This window comes from Styela clava, chromosome 1 (genome assembly GCF_964204865.1).
Source record: "Styela clava chromosome 1, kaStyClav1.hap1.2, whole genome shotgun sequence".
Lineage (NCBI taxonomy): Eukaryota > Metazoa > Chordata > Ascidiacea > Stolidobranchia > Styelidae > Styela > Styela clava.
The window spans coordinates 6,599,709-6,626,850 of record NC_135250.1 but is presented as its reverse complement, the minus strand read 5'-3'; the positions used below and the strand labels follow the sequence as shown (position 1 = coordinate 6,626,850).

The window sequence follows — 27,142 nt, the reverse complement described above, 5'->3', positions numbered from 1 at the left end:
ACCCGCATATAGATTGAACCCGTAGATATATGCATGGGTTCAAATGTACATGGGTTCAAATGTACGGTCACCGATTTCAAGGCTTCAGATGGGCATAAACTACTTTTTTTTAAGCGTCCCATAGCACCGTTTAAAAATTTTGCGTTCGTCAAAATATATCGCTAGTTTATCATTCTATTTTTACTCTGTGTTTCATTTGAAGACGCGAATTCCTGGCCAGATCATCGTATTATATGACAGACAACGCTTCAAATTAATCTGTATTTATTGGACAATCTTGCGAATGACAACTACATATTTTCACAATACTCTAACTTTGAAGCAATAATGATTGACGCTTTCAACATTCAAGTGTTATTGGTGAGCGCCATATCGCTGCGTTGTATGAATCATATACCAAGCCTTAAAATCGCCGAGTTTTCACGAAGTAGAATGCGATGGAATCAGCTCAATGATGTCATATTCCAGATTTATTTCTAAACCCACATAATGCGAACACGGGATTAAGCCTATTATAAGCTCAATCATAGTCTTGATGAAGTGCTCACAATTATTTTTGAAACAAATAATAAGAGAATTTCGAATGAGTGAGTGTCGCCGTGAGTTTGCCTTCGTATAGTAATTTTGGGTAATATCCGATAAAAAATTAACACAAAAATCTGGTTTTGCATGCGATCTGCACAAAATCCGCAACTATCGCGAAGCCACGTCCACTAGCCTAAAAGTTTCGTTTGTTTTGTCAACTGATAAACGAGAGATTATCTGTTAAAAGATAACGAGAGAATTCAGAAACAAGAAATATTGTGGAGGCGTCTCTTATCGATGAATTTTAATCCCTTCTTGACCTCATGCCTTAGTTAAGCTTTTCCACACCCAAAGTCGTTTTTCCTGTTTAACCAATTATGGGCCCTACAGAACAGATGGTATTAGACACATTTATCTATTCTGCATGCTTGATACATAGAAAATTTTGATTTGGTTAACTAACATTATGGTGAACAAATTAGAACAGTATAACAACACATCTCTGCAATATACCTGTACCTGTGATTGGAATTCCTAATTTCACATATTGCAAGTTGAATTAGATATGGCACATACAATTTGAACTTAAAATAGTAACTTCAATTTGTAAACAAGTTAAGAATCTCAAATCTGCAATAAAACGACCTTATAGTAGAAAATGTGAAATCATAATACCAGTTCTAGTACAACAAATGCCCTCACAGGTGATGTGGCTATTCAAATTCAGAACTTCAGTATAAAGCATTTAGATTTATTTCTAAAATCTCCACAATAATCCATATCAAAATTCCTGAAAATATGATATCTCTATAAACCTCATTTTTTGTTGATTTTTCAGGTGTTTGATTGTGACTACCTCAAAAATTCATTAAAATATCAACACAATGGATCACCACTTTTATCAGAAGATTCTGTCAAATTACGAGTTAACAGACTTCTCGTTAACGAAACTATTCAAGTAAGAGATTATTTTTGTGCTCAATCATGGTTTTCAATTTTATTAATAATAATGTATTTTGGGCACCAAAACTTTCACCTCCCAAGAATTGGTACTACAACAATTTGTTTTCTGGATCGACCTTTTTTGATTTGATTTGGTTTTTTGAAACTTCATTTTTCAATTTATTTTAATATTATGTGAAAAAAGTTAACTAGTTAAGCTTAGAATGTGTAAAAAATCAAAATTAATAAATTTCTTTTATTTAAAGATTTAACAAACTTGTATTTTCTTCTCTTTCCAGGAAACATTTTACCTCAAAATAAGAATTATTCACTCAGAATGTGATGTCATCAAAATTGGGAGAAGAGAACTTGTGGTTCCCGAGATTAATGGAGTAAGTTGTATTTTCCATTTTGCATACCAATTTCAGATGCCAATAGTGAGTGCTTTGAGAATTTGTTAGAAATCACTAGATCTACATCTGTGCAATAGGTATGCTAATCGTGAAGAATACCTTTTTTAAACTTTAGATAGTAGATTTAAAATGTGGATTTGTATCAGTTGCTATTCAGTCAGAGTTGCACTTGCACATGAAACGAGTCTCGAATCAGAGAAATATTTTGCTTCATTTCTGTATTTCTAGTTATTTCACATCTTATCAAACCAAGAAAATACCACTTACTCAAAATATCTATTTTTAACAAAAATAAATGTTCCCATATTGCGTATTTTTGCACATTTTATAGGACTTGCAACCTGGCAGACTAATATAATTTTTTTTTTATATTTCTTTATTCTAATGAAAGTATTTCAAATAGGATATTTGTAAATTTAAATCGGGAAATAAAGCTGTTTTCATCACTATTGGCAATGGTTCTCACAATGAATAATCTGCATTATTGGTTCAGATCATATTTTAGACGTTTATCACATTATGTAGAAAACTAAATTATGGTTTATTCATTTTAGGTGTCAAATACTATTAATAAAGACATTCTACAGTTCAACTACGATCGAATGTTCAACACAAAATGTCAAATTCGAATCGAAACAACAAAATACAATTTTCCGCAAATGGGACAATTAGTCGTCAAGGCAAAACAACCAAAAGAAAATAGGTACTTCAAAACTTATACATTTAGTTTTATGCAGAAATTGGATAACTCTTAACTACCAGACTGTTCTTGGCAAAACATTGAGGCTAAATAGTTTCAAATTGCATTGCAAATATCGAAGAATATCATATAAAACACTTTTACTTCTCATCTGCCCATGTTTAGAACTTGACAAAATATCAGATCAAATCAGTTAATATTAAGCGTGTGAAAAAAATACTATTTTTGTTTTATTCAGGGAATATGAACCGACTGGTGTAATTATTTCAGATTGTGATGATTTCTTACTGAAGGAAATTCGTTATCAACATTTAGTTCCACCTACTCCTGATGTTGACTACATTCCTCTGCTTGTTACAATCACAGACAAGTAAGTTTAATTTTTGGCTTTGGTGACAAAATTCCTTGAAACAGCCAACTTAAATTTACTGCAATTTGAATATTTCTTTCCAGGCGATCTCGTTACGTTTTGAAACAAGAACAACATTGGCTTCCTGTGAGAATAAGTGGTGCATTCCCAAATGAAGTACCCAGGCCAAGCTACAGTAACATAAATATTTTAGAGGTTAGTCAATTTACAATGAGATTTTTATATTTATCACAGGAAAGATGTTGGTAACCAGACCATGCCAGGTATGGAAATAGTTAACCAGAACTTTGTCTCAGATACATGGGTTGCATGGTTGAGGAAGCCATAACTGGCTAACTTGTAGTTATTTGAACCATTCTACTGAGATGAAGGTTCAGAAATCCTCTCATACGGTTCCATTACATTTGAACCCACGTACATTTGAACCCATGACAATTGCACCTGTATGCTATTGCACCTATGAAATTTTTTTTGTTTCACGGATAGTTAAACCCATACTAACCCTAACCTATAGGTTTTAGCACCTGCATATAGATTGAACCCGTGGATATACGCATGGGTTCAAATGTACGTGGGTTCAAATGTACGGTCACCCTCTCATACATAGGTACATATCACCCACAAAATTCAAACTTGCCAACTCACACAGTGCGATTGCAAGTGTGTTGTTGTCGCTTAGCACAATGTGCCAATTGTTAAATCTAATTTTGTATAAAAAACATTAAATTTTGCCTGGAGGGCCATATTTATTGTACGGTAAGTATTACATAGCTGAATAATTCAATAAATAGTCCTGCTGCACACTAACACTAATATATTTCTATGACGTTTCGTCTGACCAAGGTCAAACTTCCACAGACATACATATTTCAACGAACTTAACTTTTGTGCAGTAATTTTCCCCGCCCACATGTGTAGTTACCAAGACAATAAGATAAGATAACAATTATTCAAAAATGTGAAAATCCTTCATTTCACTCAATATTCTTTGAAATCGAAAAATTGAAATTGTCATGTTATAAAATATCTATTTTGCCTAAGGGAGACTTTGTACTACAATTGTTGCATAAGCTAATTTTGTTCTAAATTGCATACATATAATAACATCCACTTTCAACTTTTCTGAAATAAATTTTGCCGCCCATGGTTACCAAGATAAATCACATTCAATTTCTCAATCATTGAAAAATGTGAAAATTTGGTTTTCCAATTTTTTTAATTTTAAAATTTTTATCTTTACATTCACAGGTTGATCAATTTGTTACAACCAACATACTTTCAATGACAATGTCAGCCTCGGACTTAGAGACAGATAATGACAAATTGATATTCAACATAACCAGACCTCCGAAAAAAGGTTTCATCACACATCTAAATGATGAATCAAAACCTGTGGAATCTTTTTATCAAAAAGTAAATTTATAATATTTAAACAAAGTTCATGTTTGGATATGCTGTTTTAAGTAACACCATAAATTTTGCATCACATTTTTAATGTTATTTATTCCAGATTACCAAAATTCGGGGTATAATAATTGATCTTGAAAATCCCAGCTATTTTGTTGAAAATTGAAGCTTCTTGTATCACGAGTTTGCTCAAAAAAGTAATCTCAAACTATAAAAGAATAAAAGAAAATAAATAAGAAAGTATTTTTTAATTCATCAACATGTTAAATCCGAATCCAGTATGTGTATATTTCTCTGATTTACTATTTCACTTACCGTATATTATTTAAATTTGTTCACAGTTGATTTTATACTTAATTTTACTCTGACAGGATATTGGTGCTCTAAAGATTGCTTATCAACCTCCAAATACCAGTTTCTCAGAACGAGAAACTTTCATTGTCGAGTTCAGAGTGTATGACAGTCAATTTGGTGTCAGTCAAATCATACAGGTTAGAATAGTTGTTTTCATTGCATTTGAAGGGATAGTCATGTTACATTGTCGTCATGATATAAATCAATTAGAAACTTGTATTATCGGTGGTAAAAAGGTTGAAAATTTCTAAAATGTATGGTTTAATAAGAACAAAATAATAGAGTTCAATTGATTTTTGTCTTTTTATTTGTATGCAACACCAGCAAAATGGTCAGTTTTCATGAAAAGATACCATGCAAGAATGCTAGAATGCAAGAAAATTTGTGCTTGTGAATTCAATGCCCATTTGACTGAAAAAGTTTTTGACTAGCCATTTAATATATCAAATGTTTTTAAATTTTTGTTTTGTTGCTTATATACTAATAATTCTAATTAAATTAATAGGTTATGCTTTCTGTTCGAGTATCACACACAACAGCCCCAAGAATATCTTGGAACATGGGTCTTACTATGTTGGAAGGACAATCAAGATGTATTAACAAAGATTGTTTGCAAATTATGGACAGTGATTCAATAAGCTCTGTGAGTAACTGTTATGTAGTTACTAGATTTTGATACTTCTTCATTGAACTTTTCAAGTATGACGAAGAAGTATGAAAACTAGAACTTGTGGATTTATGACAAAATTATCATTGATAGATTAGATAAATAATATAAGGTATGCATTTTTTTCGAGTGCAGAATAAAACCAATATGGCTGTTTTAATACTGAAAGAAAAAAAATATCTTTATTTTTCATAATTCTATTTTTTGCAAATGCAAGTGACGTCTTTGCACCTACGAAACATGATTAAATATTTTTCCAGGTTAGAATCACACTTGCAGGAGGATTACAGCATGGTAGATTATATGTTGATAATAAACCAGGTTATTCATTTTCCTGGTCTGATATTGAAAGTAACAAAGTTATTTACAAACATGATGATTCCGATACAACTCGTGATTACATCATGTTTCAAGTTTCCGATGGATTTCATAGGTATATTTCATGTGTTTGTATTTTGAAAACATGATTTTTCAGGCTTGTCACTCAAAACAAAGCTGTACAAAGGGTTCTTATTTTTGAAAGGGTCAGAATATTTTGGTTCGACCACATTCACCCAATTTATTACAACCTGGATGATGGGAAAAACGAAATTTGAACATGCTACTTCTGTCCTGCAGCTGCAATCCCAACATATTTAAGTCCAATATTTTACCCACTACGTCACTTGCATCTTGAAAACTCTCCGAGCAAATCTGCAAAACTAATATAAATATGTTATTATTCTGAAAGGTCTAAAATGGATTGAATTTTATTTACACCTTAGCTCAGTGTAAGAACCCAGGTCTTCAATTGAAGGTGGGGAAGAGTACTGATAAAAAGCAAACACTGTTACTGTGAGATTTATATAAATGTTATCTTTGGAAGGAATATAAGTTGATATCAGCTAACACAATTTCATTATATCGTATACTGGTATTTTTCAGCACAAGATTCAAGTTGCCAGTTGAAATTTTACCAAAAGATGATTCTCCTCCTGTTCTTGTAAACAATATTGTATTTGAAGTGGCAGAAGGCCAGGTAAATAAGTTTTTGTAATTGTAATCAATTAGTAATTGTAATCAAATCAGTTCAATATGGATTGGCAATATTTACATTAACATCGTTTTGATTGTATTCGATACCACTTACAACATTTTTTATGCAACATATACAAAATTATGACTAAAGTTGTTTTACTTTACGAATCTTGCATATACTAAATAAACATTCTGACCTATACATGATTAAAATTTATATTGCCTAAATTTAACTTCAACTTACACCCAGAATTAGCATGCTGTCCACTCTGGCCGCATAAGTTGCAGTGGTCTAGGTGCAGCCCTTTTTGTTGTTGACATACATTTTATGACTGCTGTGACTGTATTTTATGACTGTAGTTTTGACTTTGCAATATGGTTATTAGGTAAATTCAAGCAAAATCAATCAATATAGTATTCACTTATTTTCAATTTTAAATAGGACATCTTATCCACCTGTGTCCTTGTCTGTGTTATTTTAGCACTTAATCACTGTTTGTTGAATGGACACTGACACTCACTGTAAAAAAAGTCATGTAAATTTAACTGTTATAATAATATTAATTAGTCTCGCTGAAAAGTTTTTATCAGTCATTGAACATTGTTATCGGATCAATGTTGGTCAGGAATCGCATTTTCTTGTCCCGGAGATAATATGGGGAATTACATGTTTAGTTTGTTAGGTCTGATATCATGATCAGAGATACATAATGACCATTCTGCAAATAACCTAAGTAGTTTATGTTTGTTTGAGGCTGTATGCCCAGCTGTCTAATATTTTTTGAAAGGCAGTATGTTTTAATATGATATTTGTGTCATAAATTGGGCACCAATTTTCTAAATTGATGAATAAATGTTGATTCTATTTGTGAATGCAAATATCTATGAAATAAATATAAACTATTTTGAAGTTTTTAACAATGAACAACATTCATGGATTACATTAATGACACCTCGTGCATTGCAAGATGTTCTATGCAAGATCGCTATGAACAATCACTAACGCCCGAAACATTGCTAACACTAAGATGTCTAATTATTGTGATCTTTATAGTAGGTCCTAAACAATTTCCAACACTATGGGTAAGGTAAGAAATTGGGCTCGAATTATTATATTGATTAACCAGGGCTTGAATAAAGGTAACAAACCATAATGTTGTCAATGGCAATATGCTAACCAATTATACTATTCCATGGTGTCTATAAAATAAATATTGCCTAAAAAAGAACGCATTATGTCTGTATAAAATCTAGTTTATATATAATATATTATCACCAGTTTTCACATCTATTAATAGATTATCAGCATTTATCATTTCATGTTGGAAGCATATGATCAAGATTCCAGTTCTGACTATATCAAGTTTAATATCACCAGTCCACCAAAAGCTGGTCAGATTATGAAAATACGTCAAGGAGAAAGAGCTGGATGGGAAGTACAGAAGTTTGATCAAAAAGATCTCAATGAGGTATGAATATAAATGTGGAAAGAGGCAGAGTTATTGACTCGACTTGAGTCATCATATATCAAAGTATCTGAGTGACTAGAGTTGACTCAAGATATAACTCAGTGATTGCCTGGACTTCAGATTCGAATCTGAGTCAAGACTCAGATGACTTGTGAGTCGACTTTATTTGCGACTCTGTATTTGGGAACTTTGGAGACTAACCAACACTTAAAAGAGGGGTAAAATTCAACTGCCTCTGTGGATATCAGCAAATTTTGGATTTTGAGTCCTAAGTCAAGTCGAGTCACAACCATTTTGTTTTACAATTTGAGTTGAGCCTGAGTTGTGGGCTATTTCAACCATATTTCACCGAATGTTTTTTTCCACCACTCAACACCATTTTTCGAATTTTTGTAAAGGTGGCTGACTTGATTCTTCCCAATACTGGTTTGTACAGCATAAATACTAAAAAGTTCCTGATTTTCGAATTTGACAAATTCAATTTTCAATTCCAATTCAATAGCATAAAGTTCGGACCTCCTAAAGTATGCGCACCAAGATGGCGCACAAGTTGAACTCAGACTGTGTACCAGGTTAGGGTTCAAGTTATGCGACATCTTAGTGCGCATACTTCAGGAGTACCTAAAGTTCTGTAAGAGACATATACTAACTAAAAATAGATGTGAGATTCTATCTTGTTATGGTTGAAAAGGTTTGTTTACAAAATATACCACGATAGCTACACCTCTTGACTCAGTTTGCATTGCGTCATTTTTGTAACATGATAGTATTTGCGTGTGGTTTACCATCTTTTCAAGTATTTTGTATATATAGTTATATTGAGAATGGCTAAGATACGAATGAAAAAAAATAAACTCATAGTGTAAGAATTTGTTAATGTGAAATTTTTTATGCTATTCAGAGGGATTATTTATGATCATATTAATATGAATTGCTTTAAGTTTTGCGATGATTGTAATTTACTATAGTGCAATTTCTGATTGAGTGCGCCTGACCTTGCTTTGAGCGAATCAAATTTGTTTCAGCTTTTCTGAATGTTTTTAACTTTTCAATTTGGAGTATTTTTACTTACACTTTGAACAAGTCTCTTGACAAGTTGTCACTGTCAGGTATGGGGTCACTATAAGCCGAAATTTTTTTGGGTCAGTGTAGAATGTAGGGATGGACAATTTGGAATACCAAAACCAGAGTATTCAAATCCCAAAGTATTCGATTCCAGAAGGAGACGATAACATGATTCGACAAAAAAATGTTGTTAAAATTCTTAAATTTTATTGTGAGTAATGCCTGTTTGCTCTCAAATAAAATTACCCTTAGGCGACGATTCTGCTTTTTTAAATTTTAGTTGTGCAATGTGGTGGGGAATTCCCATCATTTCAATAACGGTAACTACAAATAGAATAGGATTCGGTATTCTGGATTCGATTTAAGTATTCTTGAATATTTTAGTATTGTAAATTATTTTACACTGCCCATACCTAGTAGCATGCCCAATTTAATATATTCCAATGTTGTATGCCATGTCCTGAATTATATCGAAATATGAGTCTATTCAAGCATATCTGACATCACAGATTACCCATTACAGGTTCAAATCTCATGCCCACCACCTCACCCAAGCAGGAATAAATTAGGTAGGCAATGCTGAGTCAGAAAAATTTTAGTTCTCACAAAAATATTAGCTCTCTACATATCGCTAGACATTAGCTGCCTTGTACTCAGTGTCAATGACCATTGAAAAAGAAATGCAAATGAATAAATTTTTAATTTGAAATAAATTACTTTTCTTTTTTAGGGAAATATCTATTACAAACATATGGGAGATGAGGCATTTGACGATTCATTTGATTTTGTTCTTATGGACAGTCATAAACCTTATCCAAATATTTCACCAACCCAAACCGTGTCTGTGAAAATCACACCGGTAGATGATCAACCACCAAAACCCGTCCCCGGTATTACAAGGTTTGCTCTTACAAATGATACACTTACTGGAAGAATCCACATTTTAGAGCAGGGGGGGTTGTGGGTTGGACCCCAATTTTTAAATGTAAAATTTAAAGCATTTTCTGTATCATACCTAGCAGATTTTCATGGCTTGAAATGCTTATCAGGCCCTCAAAGACTTTTTCCAACCCCACATTTTCCGACCTCAAGCTGGACCAGCTAGTTGTGACAGTTTAACCTGGCAATTAACAATTTTGGAATCTCTCAAATTAAAAATTCCTGGCTATGCCCCTGTTGTAGAGTTGAAAACCGTGCTATGGATAGAAACTGACTTGGCTCCACTCTAGGCTGACTTGGATATTTTGACTCTGAGTTTGGCTTCTCACTCCAGGCTGATGGAAATTTTGACTCAAGCACTGAACTTTAAAATTCAAATTTTGATCACAAAAAATCCTAATGTTCTTTGATTTTGTTAGAAGTTCCGACTTCGATATTAAAATTCTGAAATATTGTTTTGACCTTTGGCTTCTATTCTATTTATAACAAAAAAAAATAATCCTCAGTTTAGTTCTGTGTCCTGTAGTTTTAGTTCTAACTATTCTGATATTCCTAGAAGGGTTTTATGCAAATCTGCAAATCCCTTGAATCCCACCGAAACAATTGCCCACCCCTGTCTGTTCTGAATTATAACTTCTTTTCAACAGATCTCTAACAATAAATGAAACAGATGTTGCATTCATCACCCCAGAGATGTTGTCTTACATTGATGAGGAAAATCTAAATTCAGAGATCAAATATATTCTTACTACTGAAGTTGAATTGTTATCTGCCTTAGATAATAACAATGAACATAATAATAAAACTGATGCTGGTCATTTGTTTTATGCTGATGATATGATAATGCTCATGAAAGCACCTTCTGTACCCAAACTGAAGTATGTATGTTATTTTGTTATATTTGTAACAGTGATCAATCTCTATGTCTAGAATAGAATCATAGGAGTATGGCGTCAGATATTCACCACCTTACATTTGAATCTTTCTAAACTTTGATCCAATTTTCATATGAAAATAATGCTAATATAAAGTAGTTATGTGAATACCGATGCGGAAGTTAAGAGTCCAACAGTTCTCTTCTACATAATCATCACCCATAGAATCCGCACCCCTCGCTATCAACTATGCACTCAGTAAGATGCTCAACACATTGACTATAATAAAAACATTGCCCCTCAAATAAATAATGTACAAAAGTTTACGTTTGATATAGGCTGTTTCAAAAATGAGATATCAATGAAATTATTCAACATGGTAAGTACTGAAGAACTTTCATTTCTTTCTTGAAACTAATTTGAAGATCAATTGATTCTAAAATTCTAGTATCAGTATATCATACCAAACACATTGAAGATTCAGCAAATAAGTTCAGTCTATTTCTATGTCTGGCTGTCTCTCGACCCCGAGTCACAAATCAATTCGAGTAACAGGTCATCCGAGACTCAAGTCGAGTTCGAGTCTGAAGTCTATCTATTCACTAAGCAATTAGTTTTAACTTGATGACAACACCAGGTCATTCCATTTGAATCACTTGAGTTGCTTCGGGTCATTTATGAATAATGAATCAAGTTCGACTCGAGTCTAGTCAATGACTTGAGCCTCCCCAATGCTCTTCTTTACTTTAATCTCCTTTTTTAGAATGTTCTCACAACATGCAGTGAATCATAATAAAGTGGTTTATATGCCACCAATGCAAGATATTGGTTTGTCTCCTATGGATGTTCATTTTGAATATTCAGTAACTGATGAACATGGAACAACTCTCACTGGAGAACAATTTTTTATTACTGTTTTGCCGGTTGATAATCAGGTAAGATGTTTTTCAATTTTTAATGTGTTTTAGAAAATTTGACTTGAAAAAAAATGTTGATGCCAAAACGTTTTTCAATAATCCTATCACATTGTTACTTTTAGTGCATACAAGTTTTAAAATCTTAACCATCTTAGTGCATGTAATTCAATGAGTCAACTTTTTATTGGCAGCTTACATGAACTTATCCATATGTCAATATTTTGCACTTAGTTTGCTAAAATGACTAATAAACAGTATAACATAAACCAGTAATAATGGCTTTTGCATATGCTTGCTTTGGGTGTCTGTTGAGCAATTTCCATTTGGTTTATCACCATACGAAGTTTACATTTCAAAAATACGACTCCAGCTGTGAATCAATTGGGAACGCTAAACTCCGAACTCCCAATAACACTCCACATCCCTGGTAGTCAGGCACTCTAGCAGTCACTGATGATACTTGCTTACAGAAGTGACAGGGTTAATTTATTTTTGTTTTATCTTCAGTCACCAACATTGTCAGTGAAGAAGCTAAAAGTCCAGGAAGGAGGGACAGTTGTTTTATCTGTCAGAAGCATTCAATTAAAAGATGTTGATACGGAAATAAACCAACTGAAATTTATTCTGAACAGATCTCCCAAGAATGGATTTGTTGAAAAATATGGAAAGATGATGACAGTTGGAGATACCTTTACATATCCTGATATTGATGAATTTGGGTACAGATAATATATTTTTTTGTTTGAATATATCTGTCTGAATGTTGATTAACATTCATGCCCAGGTTCAATAAGATCCAGTGCAGTTTTGAAATACGGCTTTGACTTCAGTGAAAACATGCCTAGCTCTGACTTCACATTCTTATCCCCAGTCCAAAGCAATCAGTTTGAAGCGAGAGTCTAAAATAGGTTATAAAAATCAGACCAGGTGGCATAATTAAAATCTCATAACTAGTTTTTGCTGTCAGATTACTTGCATTTTAGCATGATATTAAATATGATATTAGACTATCATACAAATTTAGATTAAAGTTTCATTATTATAGACCTTGAAATAAACTTTACCAATTAATTTGGCATATTTATTATTGTTTCACATCTAAATACTTGATATTTCCTAAATTTTCTCTTAAGGATTTTATATACTCACAATGGACAAGAGGCTTTTACTGATACATTTGAGCTGATTGCAACTGATGGATTTCAGAATTCAACACCTGCTGTTGTTGACATTACAATTCTACCTGTGGATGATGAACGGCCAGTATTTGGACGTGAGTTTTACAGTCAATTATTTTTGTCCAATTAGTGAAAAACTTTTCCGTATAGGTGGAGGATGGTTTTCAAAAATCTTCATTTTTATATCTCTTTATTTTTGAGTGTTTTACTTTCCTCGTCCAACTGTAGTTATTATAAATTATTCTGATATTTAAAATGATACCAGGTTTCATTGTTTCAAATGTAACTTCTGGATACAAGGTCATATATGCATCCATGTTTATGATGTCATTCACCACCATAGACTGAATATTCAGTTGGCTGGTTAACTGTTCAAATATCTGACCTGGACTGGATAAGAAGCCATAATTTGCCATCTTATCAATTCTCCTCTTCTCTAGAACGAATAGGAAAATCCTATCCTGTGCTATGTTACTTCTTTCTTGAGTTTTCCCTACTGGTATATCGATATTAAATTAAAAAGTGTATTTGTATTAATATAAAAAATTAAGTTTATTAATACATTATTTATAACTTTTAAACACTTGCATTTTTTTGTCAGAATCGACCAAGTTACGTGTAAATGAAAGTGGTTCTGCCATCATTACATCTAATCATCTTCGTGCAACTGATCTTGATACTGATGATCAAAAACTTATATTTCAAATAGCTGGTTTACCGCAATTTGGCGAAGTTCTTGTTGATGAAGAGGTTTGTAATTGAATATGTTATATTTGTCATGAATGCTTAATTTTGTTGTTATTTTATGCTCATATAATTTTATACTTAAAATATGCTCCCTGTAAAATATATTGCAAATTTGTTTTTTCTTTATTCTTTATTCTGTGCTAGAATAATATTTATAATATAATATTGGATGTATTTATTTAAACTCAAGATTCAATCCTCTTTCTTGGTTTAATTGTGTAAACTAATTTTTATAACACAGTTTTAAAAACATATAGCAAAATTGATGTAGGCGACTCATGTTATGGCGCTCAAGTCAATTTATGTAGTTTAAAATATTCATGTCACTGTGACGAAATCAGATAGCTCTTTGCATGACGTCTTTCACCTTTGAACCTTGAAAGTTAAATTTTGAATAATACTCGAATATGATCTGAAGTTACTGAATTGGTTTAGGACATTGCCAATTTGCAATTGGTAAAATGGTGGAGGATCTGAGATTTAGTTATTTTTTTCTTAATTATTTCATGAAAACAATACCCAATATTTATGATGTTAAAATTGTTATCCAATTTCGAATCATTGCATTAAAAAGCCTATATATTATTAAATCTGCATCCAGTTTTAAATTCAATATGATTAATATCCCCATAGATAACTAGAGTGTTTTCTATGTAACTTCCTAAATATTTGAAATCCATTTTTATTCATTGTAGGAATCTGTTTCTTTTACTCAACAAGATGTTATTGAGAACAGAGTAAAATATCAACACAATGGAATTGAGATTGGCTACACACCTACTCATGATATCGTTTCATTTATTGTGTTTGACAAGGATATGAACTATGGTTGGTATTGTTATCATAAAAATAGTGTTCTTTAAAAATGTTGCAAATTATTTTCAGATACTGTATCCTTGTTCTTTCATACTTCAAATCTATGTCTATATTTTATCCTTAATGAATTGCCAATAGAATGATAAACAGGTATTTACTCGTATTTGTATCAATTAAATAGTGATTATTGTTTTTTATTTTTCATTTAAGGTCAAGCTTATAAAATCGGAATAAATCATGTAAATTTATTATGATTTTTTTATCATTTGGCTGCAATTTTACTAACATAGTAGCATCCATATACGTCATTTGAACTTTGTATCCATATCATTCATTTTATTTTCAGCTGTTTCTATCTTTAGTTTTTTGAATTTTACATTTCAGCTTCAAAGTTTAAATACTAAGAATGACTATCTTTTCCCCTGCATAAACTTTGTTATTACAAAATCAAGTATTCTGTTTTCGCCTTCATATCTGTGCAATTTTATTGCTCTTAAATCAGTTGGTTTATATCAATTCAGAGGACTCACTTGAGAGCCTATATACCGGTGATGATCTGTATGAAGACGGCCCTATGGAGACACTAGACCTGAATATAACAATATATCCTGTTGATGATAGACCTCCAAATATTATCCTTGGGAGTGCAATTTTTAACTGTGATGAGGGAGGAAGACATGAACTTACGCCAGAGCACTTATGGGCGAATGATTTGGACACACCACAAGAAAATTTAGGTGAGATAATATTAATATAAGTTCAGATATATATTGAGCAATAAACAACTTTTGGTCGGTCGATACCCTTTTTCTGAACGTTTGTAACATGCTCGCCAACACACTGGTGATTATTCTCTATTTGTTTGTATACTTATAATTTTGTGTATGATTGTGTTATCATTTGAGCATGGTTTACATAACCGCTGTTATGTTATGGATTCCTCTGGCATCTAACAATTATTTGGTTAGATATTTCCATACCGAACATAGATTGATATCAGGATGAGATAAGGCTTGCATTCCTTAACTTGTGATTAAGCTGTGTAATCTAAACTTTCCTCTCTCCTTCTTCATAACTATCAAAAATCATATTTTGTTATTTTGTCCATGTTTCCTGAATAAAACTTAATTCAGCACTGAATTTTAAAATGTCAAATAAAGCAGAATAAAACGAATATTTTTCACTTTTCACTCATTCATTTTAACTTTTTTCGTATTTCACAGTTTTCAAAATTTCTCCACCTGAATTTGGCAGAATAGAAGACAATACACCGAGGGAAGGTTATGAAAAACAAATCAGTGTTCCAGTTACCTCATTCACTTTACAGAAACTTCAATCTGGCAATATATTTTATGTTCAATCAAAACATCGAGGAATTGAACCAACAGCTGATACGTTTTTAGTTCATGTTTCAGATGGAAAACATCAGTCCGCAGAGGTCTAATATTAATGTTTTAAAAGCTAATAATGTTGTTTGTTAATAATTTACTTGTAGATTTAATAACAAAATTATCAATATTATAATTAAAGACTAACAAAAACAAATTTTGTTTTAAGATTTTATTGCCAGATAAAAATGTTTTCTTAAAGCTATTTCAGATATTGTAAATCATAAAAAGATTGCGTGCCTATGCATAGTTGGTTTTTCATGTATTTTGCCATTTTATCTATTGTCAGTTTTAAACAAGTCCTATTAAATTTACCGCCAAGAATATATTCTGGGTCATAATGAAGTTTAATCTAATCATTGCCATATATGTTCAATGAATATTCTATTCTACTTAAATAAATTGTATTCCTTGGGATTTTACAAATAAACGTAATTGCTTGTTTATGTCGAATGCAATTATTAGAACATGAAATTCAGATGTTATTACCGGCCATGGATTATTAATTTTCCGCATCAAAAAAATCAATATTAGCTGAAAAACTCGGCTGAAGTAATTTGCAGCAATCATTTAATAGACGCTGCTCAATTATTCAAATCCATTCATAAATCTTGAACATTCATTTGATAAGCTTACCTTGTATTCCAACTAGACCTATATCCCTATATGGATTTATTCCTTTCACATATTTTCAGTTTTGCACCAACATTTTTTGTACTTCACAAATTGGTGTAGAAACACTAAATGCAAAATTTTAAATTTCTGAATCAATGTTTCCTAGATACCATTTCTAATTGCCATTGTTCCAACCAATGATGAGCTACCAGAAGTTCGAGTCAGTAATTTTTCTTGTGGTGAAGGCGGCATGTACTCACTGTCTGAATCTGTTTTAACTATTGTGGATCTGGATATCCCAGCAGATGAGGTTTGGGTGTACCATAATTTTTAATTTAATTGAAATTCAAAATTGTGTTAAATAACAAAGTTTCATATTTTGTAATATTTTATATTCGAGTTGTTAGTGTTAAAACAGAAATGTAGGATTTTGGTGAGAGTGGCCAATAATCAGGAGTAATAATCTGTGATGTTATAATGTGATGTCATAATGGCATTTTAAGACTGGGAAGAAGGAGTGCTTGGGCGCTTTTTCGCATATTCGTTGCTATAAATTTGTTCATAACAACAGATTGATTCATATACGGCGAGATATTGTTGTTACAAAATGTCATGCAACCTTCACAATATTACTCCCATATGTAGAAGTTGTTGAGAAAAAGGGCAAATGTTGAAATTTCAAAAAGCAATTTTATCTGGAAATATAACAAAAATTGAATGCTTTTTAAGCTGGTATTTAATCTTAGTTTTAAGCAATATTCATCAAGGTATTTCAATGAAAAGTTACAGTTTGAAAATCGAAAATATATACTCGAGTGTCGCTGCTTGGTAACCAGTATTGGTTCCCCGCGACTTCCCTTCTCCAGTAATGCAAATATCATCTATTCCTCATTTTTTGCATGTTTTTTGAATTTTTACTGGTTGGAAAAAAAACTTGTCTTGCTTTTTTCATTTTTCTAAACATTCTTCTTCAGATTTCTCTGAACTCTCAATATGCGACACTTCTCATATATTATTTCCTTTATTTGTTCAAAGTTGATAAAATTTAAAATTTTATCTTCTACTATTTCAGGTAATGATATCTGTTGAATCCCCGCCAAACCATGGTATGTTAATAGATGAAATGGAACTGCAGAGAGCAAAAAGATCAAGTAAAAGGTTTTAATGTTTAAATTCTTTCAATGTGATATTATGTCAGGCAAAAATTACTGTAACGTATACCAAACTTCAGAGCATTGGAATAAATCTTGTATAAATAAATCTTACTTCATATAAAAATCCCAAAGTATTATATCTATTCAGAACCTAATATTATTATTATATCGATCTATACCTAATCTAGAACATAGCACAAATCTAACTTCATATGCTTAATTTAATCATTTGCTCCACCGTATATACCTAGCCCTATATCAAAACAGAGGGAAAAGTGTGCAAAAAAAGGGGACAAGTGGGGCACAATATTTTTGAGATAACGTTTCATAGCTTCCACAATACATAACTAACTATAAAAATCGAAATTTTTAAAAACGTCAATTTCAAATCATTTAAAATATAATCTTTACCAATATATTCAACATTTAGAGCCGCAAACAAAAACAGTTTGATGAATGAAATGGAACATGTTTCAGAATTTTCTTTGAATGACTGGTCTAACCATAGAATTCAACCAGCATACGTACATGATGGATCAGAAACTGCTAACGACAATTTTCAACTAAAAGTTAGTGATGGAAAAAATGTACTCATGAAAGAAATGGTAAATAAATTTAAATTTTTTTATAATAAATTTTCTGTCATTGGACATGACGTAGACTAATTTTAAATAATTCTACTTTAGTTACTTAAAATTAATTTAATAATTTTGCTTTCTTTGTAGGGAGTGAATGTTGTTCTTGTCAATGATGAAAAACCAGCGATTGTAACAAACAAAGGATTGACTTTGGAACTTGGCGACACAGAAGTATGACAAATTTATTTTATAAAATATGTAGTGATTCTGTCTGTTCACGACTATTTATATACTATAATGTTAGTCAATGATCATATTTGCAAGTATTATTCATCATGTATGATTCAAGGACTTTGCTGCACAATAACACAAATTTATTTATGTAACGTTTCATCTGATTGAGGTTCTTCTTTATTAGTCAGCACTTCTAACTTGAGTTTGAATATGCAAACATATCTTTAATTAAAATCTTCAAATAAACAGGTTTTAAGCAATGTCGTTCTGTATTCAACTGATGCCGATTCATCAAAAACAGAATTATTTTATATTTTGCATTCTATTCCAACCCAAGGAAAACTTCAAGTGAGAACACCAGGTAATATTTTTAAATGATAATATTCACGTCAATATGGCAGATTAGGTTAGATCATAAGGTAATGTTTGGCAGGCTCAAGTCATTGGCTCATCTCCGGGCGGGCTCAGGTCATCTAAATAAAATGACTCAGACTAGTATGACCTGTGATTTGACTTGACCAGAGGTTAGAAACCGTTACCCGACACTGTTACAAGGACCATTTTCGACAGCGATTAGAATGCACTTGTTGTTGCAATGCTCAATATGTAGGTTCACAGTTTGGAATTCTATCAAGGATAATTTTTGTGTCGGATGATTTGCTGAAATCTACTTTGCCGAGTAGTTTGCGTAGTTTGCCACCGTACTGCGTAGTGATGATATACCTCAGTAATACAATCCATAATCGTGGGCGGTGAAATCATTAAACTTTATGCATTGTCATAGCATTGGGTCCAAATCCCTTGGCCACCACTTCACCAAGGTTGTAATAAATTGGGTAGGCAATGCTGAACCAAAACCTTACAAGAATAGTAGCTTTTTACACACATTCCTTAGACAGAGCCCTGTTAAGGGCAAAATACATTAATAAGCATCTTATAAAAAAAACTGCATGTATCTGGATGGATTAAATGGTTTCTGTTCCGATATTCCTTTAATCGACCTAGACTCGTAATCACATAAAATGTCATGGTGTGCTATATGATCAGACCATTTAAACAGCTGACCTTACAAATTATGATAGTTTTATTCTTTTTATATTACATATTTAGCCACAGATGAATGGACTAATCTTCAAGTTGGTGATTCCTTTACCGAGGAAGATGTTTCGAATAACTGGGTTCAATATGTACATTCTAATGTCTTCTCAACAAAAGGCAGAGTAAGTAATCAAATCAAATTTATGAATAATGTATCTAAACATGCTTTCAAATAAAAATGGATTATCAATATGCAATAACATGAACTTGCTAGAAATAGAAAAGGTTATGGTGTACACAAATGAGGGCTGTGGAACCAGAATCAGAGTTTGACATGTGATAGTGGAGTCAAATTTTCAAACTCTTCGGAGTTTGAGCCGCGCTGACTTGGAGCCGAAAATTGAGCATTCTAATGATAATAATTGAACACATAATTTTTTATAGGAACTTGAAAGCATTATGGTAAGTTGATAAAGAATTGTTAACAAGCAAATAAAGACAGCTTACATAAGTCAATTTTTTGACATTAAAAATCAGCTCTTAGATATATATCTCCTTGTGAGACAAAAGATATTTTTTTTCTAATTTTTACATACAGGATTCATTCCGTTTTTCTGTTACTGATGGTTCTTGGACAACAAAACGACAAAATTTTGAAATCACAATCAAACATAAAGAAAAAAGTACTGTTCATGTTGTTACTAATCCTGCCACAGTGGATGAAGGAAATAGGGTAACAGAATCATTTCTTTAAATTACTGGATTCTTATTGTTCAGAACAATATCATTATATATATATATTTATTTCAGTAGAAATGAAATGGCCTGATATGTAGGATTTTCAAATTCATTTAGGGAGAAAGGAAAGACCGATTGAATATTTTATCATTGATGAATCCATGACTACATAATATATCAAAGCAAACAAAATCAAGTACCAATGTGAGAATCTGTTTTCACTGTACATTATAAGATGCTATTCTATTTTCATTTACAGTTTTATATTACGACTGATATATTGAGTGCAAAAGATGGGTTCGATCGACCTGAAGACATAAGCTATGAAATTATATCAGATCCAATGTTGGGACAGGTTGAACATATCAGTGATTTTTATACTCCGATCAAATTGTTTACACAATTAGATTTGATGGCTCGAAAGGTATTTTTAATAATTTTGAAGGTCCTGTTTTGGTGTTTATGGTATAGTGGGTATTCGCGAAATATGTGAACCAGGATAGCGGACACCGGAACGTATTATGTGTACCAGGTCAGGGTTAGGCCGTAATTTCAGATATAAATACTATGAGAGTCACTTGGCTAGTCCCCGAACTCGTAACAGAACTAAAATAGAAAATTGAAATAAAATTATAGCTCAACCCTAACTTGGTACACATACTACGTTTCGATGTTTGCCATCTTGGTTCACATACTTCGGGAGCGTCGTATAGTGCACTTTATTTATATAGGTTTAATTTTTGTTATATGATGCTTATTTGAAACTTTAGCCCCATTTCGAGAAATTCTCAAAACTTTCAAATTTTCTTTTTTTTTCAGATTGTTTATCGTCACATGAGCTTGGATGATTCCGTACTTGATTCATTTACAGTCGCAGCCAGTAATGGTATTAATACAAAAGAAGCGGTTGTGACTGTACAAATTGAAACTGTGGACGATATGTTGCCCCTTTTAGTTCTTTTTGCAGCAAGAGTGAATAGAAATGAAAATTCATACTTGACTGTATTCAGAGGATCTTCAGTTACTATCAATATAATGACGATTTTGATTTCTGATAACGATACACCAAAAAGTAGGCCTTTTTTTTTTAATTTTGCTCTGAACAAGACTCATAACATGTAACTGTTTGGCATAGCCACTGGCCGAAAGGAACATGGCCGGAAATCTAATATGACAACACTGTAATTCACTCTGTCTAAACTACTAAAAATTATTATGACATCATAAATTTCCAAACTTTCATTTCGGTGACCCCATGGGGCAATTTAAGAAACTTTCACATAGACACTACTAGTCAATTACATCACGTTTTGCTGTGAATAAATATTATGTAATTTAGATCGCGTTCGAATCGTTATTACATCGTTTCCTGAGCATGGGAATCTTATCTTGAATGGTGAAACCCTATCAAGCAATGGAACATTTGAAGTAACTCAGCTACAACTTCAAAATTCTGACCTCATGTACGAGAACAATGGCGACATGAGTGAAATTGATAGATTTTCGTTCATTGTTACTGATGGTGTACATGAGGGATACATGGTTGATGGTAAGGTTGTTTTTATGAAACTACACTGAATCTGCCAGTAGCTAACATGTTTTACAGCCAAAAATATTTTTACATAAAATAATGTTAAAATTTGATTTGAGAAATTAGGTCACAGTCAAAAATTTTTTGAAAAGTAGTCAAAATTATCAGATTTATAATGAAAATTTTAATGGCCATACATACCTGTCCATAACCTTTGACCTCAGGATAATTTTTTCGATACTTAACTTGCAAGATTTTCGATGTTTAATTTAAAACTGTTTTCCACGATTTGATGCTCACAAATTTATAAATATTTGAAAGTACGAACAACTAATTATAGCCTAGTTTATCATAGCTAAATCGAGTTCGATTTATACCTAAAATTCTAAAACATGACTAAAAACTAACAATAAAACCACAAAAAAGAGCTAATGTTCACAACTATTCTGAAAATCTGACTGATTGAAAAAAGTGTTCGTGCTAAAACTTTAAGTATTACATCAGTTTTAATATCTTGTTGATTAGCCAATATTACAAAAGAAAATAAGGAAGTCAATGCTCAGAAGAACATCAATACCAAATTTGCATACTCAATTTCGAGATTAACTTTCTATATCCCTATTAAATTTCCTTTCATCATGTTTAGATGTATTAACGCTTGAACCATCGGTTTTCAATATAAAAGTTGAACAGATTGACGACACACCTCCATCAGTTACCTACAATATTCCAACACGTTCCATTAATCCATATCCATATGGTAAGACTGTTACTTTGTTTGTTTTGATGTAACTTTTTTAAAGTGTTCAAAAATTTGATTGATTCTATTGTGTCATAGTTTTGCATAGATTTACTGATATTGGAGTCATAGTCAGATTCTTATTTTCAAATCCGATTGAGGTAGAGATCAGAATTTCCGGATTATAATGGTGATAATTGAAGTTAAAATTTAGGAAAAAAATTAAAAATCCTGAAGTTGACTAAGCATTATCAACAGACAAACCAAATTTTTGTTTGAAAAATATGATGAAGTTTGGGTCAAAAATTCCATGTTAGATTTAATTCCTATGCCAATCATCTAATCCAGGGTGTAATAAATGAATTGGTTATCCCAGCGGTTCCCAACCTTTTCGTTTGCCATTTTAGCAGATCCAAGCAATAAAAGCAAGACGTCAACTCTTCTTTCTCACCTCTGCCCGATTTTTGTTTGAAATGCTAGAAAAATCACTCATGTTTGCTAAACTCGATTCAGCAGGTTAATAAAATACAGCTCGGGATATTCCAACAAGTATAGTTACATAACAATAGAGACAGACGCAGCGTAACAAAAAGTAAATAAGGTAGAAAGGTGAAATGAATTTATCGATTCCTATTCATTCTGCTACCAAGCAACTGATATTTGACAATAGGCTTGACCAATTTATTACACCCACAGTGGGGTTGCGGGGATCGGATTTGAACCCCTGTGGAATAGGATTTGAACCTGCGTAGTCTGATATGCCAACATTGTTAAGTACCGTATAAGGCTTTAGCCACTACACCATCATGCCCGCAAAATCATTTGCACATCCATAACTATTATTTAACAATATTGTTTGGTTGACTTTTAACAGGCAGTTCTTCACGATATGCAGTTTTTATAAGCGCTCGATATTTGGCTGTTTCTGATGGTCTGAGATCAGATCATGATGAAGAAATTCTATTTTCAGTTACCGAACCTCCTCTATATGGGATGATACAGAAGGTAGGTTATTATTTCAACATTATTGTATATGAATTTGTTATTTGCAGTCTTCTGTAACATACATTTAGAATATGATTTTTATACAACTTTTTACATGTTGTTAGCTCTGAGCCAGCGTTGAGTTACAGATCATTCAAGTTTCAAAATCAAGTTAAGTAATGAGTTACATCTCACTGGTGGTTATTTAATGATGAGTCTGAGTCATTCCATTGAGATGACTTGAGTCACTTAGGGTTTTGATGAATTGTAGCCCGAGTATAATTTGAGTTGAGTCTTTATTTCGAGCCTCCTCAACATTAATCTCTAAAATAGATGCTGGTATATAGGGAGCTACTGTAATATTGAGATGACTAGAACTGGGGTGTGCAACATTTTTTGATGGTGGGCCCTATCACCAACTTTAGACATCTAGCTGGCACACACAAAAAAGTTAGTGGGCATGGCAAGATTGTCATTAGGTCGTTTGATGACTTTCCTCTTCCTAAATATGAAATCCCACTATCCCTCTTTTTCTTACAATGTAATCAGATGTCCTATGGATGTCCTGTATAATATCTTTGCGAATTGAAAGTTATATATATTACATATGATATTATTATTATACAAATCATTGTTTATTTTTTCAAATTATAAATAAATATTTCTTAGCTTGGTGAAAACTCAAAATTGATGAATGTGTCGGAATTCACCATGGGAGAAGTATCTGCTAGGAAAGTGTTGTACATGATTGATGGAAAATTGAACGTTACAAATGATAGTTTTGTATTCGACATTCAAGATGATTGGGGAAATGTTCTAATGGGAACTAGGTAAATTCAATTCTTATTTTTGTCTTATTTATAAGCAACATCCAGAACTTGATAAAGTTTTCTAGTTCAACCCCATGTCCATCTTCCCCCGCTTGATGGAATATATTGGATAGGTTACAGGGTGAGAAGGGTGACTGACTCCCAAAAACAGAACCCAGGTCACTCGAGAGATATTCAAGTTGCAGTTAATATCCAGTTCTGGTATTTTTTTGAGGGGGGGACCCTATACATGCCAATACACCCTGGATGAGATGGTGGGTGTGGGATTTTAACTCACGATGTGTAACCTGCGATGCAAACACAGTTCAGTCTAATGCTGCCTATACTAAGCTACACTAAGAAAGCTTACAAATGCTAAATTTTTCGTAATGGAATTTGTTGTTTTGGAATGAAAAAAAAAACTTCATCTAGAAATTTGTGTATATAATCTGTACGGGAGTCTACTTTTTTGGTCCAACTTTTTATCCACTTTTTTCCACTTTCCTAAAACAACATTAATTTTACCTATATTCCAATGTATATACAGATTTTCAATGTCATGGAGCAGAATCGAATTAGTAGAGAAAGAATTGACAGTTTGTGAAGGAGTAAATGATGCGAACATTACGATAAGAAGATACGGCGAAGTTTTATTATCATCATTTATCGGAGTTAAAACTATCAATATTAATTCCGATGGTGCATACTACGATTTTGTTCCAAGTACTGCAAAACAAGTTCAATTTGACTCACGTGAGTAAATATTTAAAATTAGTATTACTGGAATGCATAAATTATCTAAAAATTTTGGTACTCCTGTAGTGTGTGTACCAGGTTAGGGTTGGGCAATAATTTTGTACCAATTCTCCTTATTTTATTCCCATTACGAATTCGGGGTCTGTCTCTGTTAGCCAAGTGAATAGCCCCCTGCTCATGGGAAAAAGTCCCTTCACACAACTTTGTAGGCAAACAAAATAAGTTCCCTCCATATTGGCACACATACTTCTGGAGCGCCAAAATCTCTTTTCTATTTTTCGAACAATTTTTATGTTTCTAATATGTAATATGTTTCAATTCTATTCTGCCCCCTTACTTAATGTGTGGGAAACTGAACTAAAAAAAATTCTTCCATGTATATATAGTAGTTCATACCTTTATTTCTTTGCTCGTTTAAAGCCCTATTTGAAGATAAAAATGCGAAACATAAATACATATTTATCATTAACTTCCAATCAATAATATAGCAACTAAAATTGTTTCGATCAACCTAATGAACTAAAATTTTATTCAAGATGTTAGATCGAAAGCGTGGACTTTCCGAGTAGTTGACGACAGAGTTCGTGAAAGAAAAGAGAAATTCAAAATCGTCCTGCATTCACCTGTTGATTCTGTATTGGAGCCACTAAGTAAAGAAGTCACAGTTACGATATTAGATGCAAGAATTAGGAAGTGTAACCAGAATTCAACAACAATAGGTCAGTTTCCATTTTTCAATGTCATAATTAGTTATTTGCAGTCATTTCTGTATGGCATACTCCACTTGTTCAGCCATCTGGAGTAAAGGTGGGCAAAGTACTTTGTTTGTGGACCCACCATCAGATATGGGCCGCACTTTTTTAGGAATGCATTTTATTTTGCATTCAACTTCTCTATAAAATTAAAAACAAACAGTTACAAATCCCAATGAATAAACATAGTTCTATTCTATCTAAAATACAAACACATTTATTTTTCGAATTCTATCATTGATAAAAACGCACCATATTACTTTATAATTTTATTTAAAATGATTGGTATTATTTCTTGTTGGGACCCTCTTAAGTCTGCCAAGGAGCTATGATGAAACTTGTTTATTTTATTTCTGACTGATTAGAAACTAACGTTGGTTATTATTTGGTGAATTAATTCGAATCACTAGGTCATTGCGTCCATTTCTGGTCTCGTCAAAATTCCATTTAATTAAAAAAAAATTAATTTTTTTTCACTACTTTCGAGAAGTTTAATACATGCTTGTTTTTGATGATTTTCTTTTCATACAGCAAAACCGAGAAAATCATCCTCAAAGAAAAAGAACAAAAAATCCAAGAATAGAAAAAGGAAATCTAAGAAACGAAGAAGGAATTCCAAGAAACGAAATAAAAAGAAATCCAAGAAACCTGTTAAAGATGAACCATGTGAGTTTAGTTGAAATGTTGCAAAGAGTAAATTATACATAAATTAAGATAGGATTCCAATGTTCATCCCCAGGAAGGGGAAACAGATAAAACGGCTTAACCAAAGGATGCCACGACTCTTGTCTCATCTCCCATTTACCAGTCAATTGTTTTGGGTGGATGGACTTAATGGTGAAGAAAGCAGTAACCAACCTTTGGTTATATGAACCACCCTGTTTTTCACGCAATTGCTCATCTGTAGAATCGATCTTCGGTAACATTAGTTGGAAAGTCTTTTCGATAATATATCAGGTTATTCCAAATCTTATGTCATTAAAAGTTTAAAAATTGGTTAATTTTAAATCAAATTTCAGCTTTATCAACATCAAAGCGATCCAGCAAAAGAAAGATAAAATATGGAAAACTGGGACAACCTGTTACGGTGGCTCCAGATACTTACTCAAGCAATAAAACTCATAGAATATGGAAGGTCGTTATTATTTAATTTTCCAGACAAGGCCTTGAGTTAGTAGCCACTGATATTTAACGATATGTAGGGGCTACTACTATATACTGGATATTTTCCAGTTGAGTATTGCACACCCAATTTATTACACTCTGGGTGAAATGATGGCAATGGAATATAAACCTTCATTTATTAAGTCATTTCTAGAGCTGGGCATTTCGAATCGAATGAATATTTCAAATCGCCGCCATCTTGTTTTTTAATTTGGCCGCAAAAAGGTTGAGGTGGAATTACAATGTCATTTTATCACATGA

At 32.3% G+C, this 27,142-nt stretch overlaps 1 protein-coding gene across 1 annotated transcript in view; it reads left to right on the top strand.

Annotated features, from left to right (window-relative positions):
- The window catches only part of LOC120341293 (FRAS1-related extracellular matrix protein 1-like), a 34,054-nt gene that overhangs the window by 2,659 nt on the left and 4,253 nt on the right, over positions 1-27,142 (top strand). Inside the window, exons 2-38 of the mRNA XM_078117537.1 lie at positions 1,364-1,483; positions 1,767-1,859; positions 2,435-2,583; positions 2,819-2,950; positions 3,034-3,145; positions 4,199-4,363; positions 4,729-4,848; positions 5,217-5,354; positions 5,639-5,811; positions 6,303-6,396; positions 7,694-7,864; positions 9,660-9,829; positions 10,516-10,746; positions 11,507-11,678; positions 12,168-12,379; positions 12,794-12,933; positions 13,440-13,588; positions 14,281-14,413; positions 14,923-15,138; positions 15,625-15,839; positions 16,571-16,714; positions 17,477-17,562; positions 17,989-18,163; positions 18,284-18,367; positions 18,620-18,731; positions 19,481-19,590; positions 20,007-20,141; positions 20,406-20,570; positions 20,966-21,218; positions 21,486-21,695; positions 22,324-22,437; positions 23,291-23,421; positions 24,070-24,230; positions 24,757-24,962; positions 25,502-25,684; positions 26,249-26,383; positions 26,737-26,852. Coding sequence (XP_077973663.1) covers positions 1,364-1,483; positions 1,767-1,859; positions 2,435-2,583; positions 2,819-2,950; positions 3,034-3,145; positions 4,199-4,363; positions 4,729-4,848; positions 5,217-5,354; positions 5,639-5,811; positions 6,303-6,396; positions 7,694-7,864; positions 9,660-9,829; positions 10,516-10,746; positions 11,507-11,678; positions 12,168-12,379; positions 12,794-12,933; positions 13,440-13,588; positions 14,281-14,413; positions 14,923-15,138; positions 15,625-15,839; positions 16,571-16,714; positions 17,477-17,562; positions 17,989-18,163; positions 18,284-18,367; positions 18,620-18,731; positions 19,481-19,590; positions 20,007-20,141; positions 20,406-20,570; positions 20,966-21,218; positions 21,486-21,695; positions 22,324-22,437; positions 23,291-23,421; positions 24,070-24,230; positions 24,757-24,962; positions 25,502-25,684; positions 26,249-26,383; positions 26,737-26,852 — 5,625 coding nt within the window. The remainder of the gene's footprint in view (positions 1-1,363; positions 1,484-1,766; positions 1,860-2,434; positions 2,584-2,818; positions 2,951-3,033; positions 3,146-4,198; positions 4,364-4,728; positions 4,849-5,216; positions 5,355-5,638; positions 5,812-6,302; positions 6,397-7,693; positions 7,865-9,659; positions 9,830-10,515; positions 10,747-11,506; positions 11,679-12,167; positions 12,380-12,793; positions 12,934-13,439; positions 13,589-14,280; positions 14,414-14,922; positions 15,139-15,624; positions 15,840-16,570; positions 16,715-17,476; positions 17,563-17,988; positions 18,164-18,283; positions 18,368-18,619; positions 18,732-19,480; positions 19,591-20,006; positions 20,142-20,405; positions 20,571-20,965; positions 21,219-21,485; positions 21,696-22,323; positions 22,438-23,290; positions 23,422-24,069; positions 24,231-24,756; positions 24,963-25,501; positions 25,685-26,248; positions 26,384-26,736; positions 26,853-27,142) is intronic.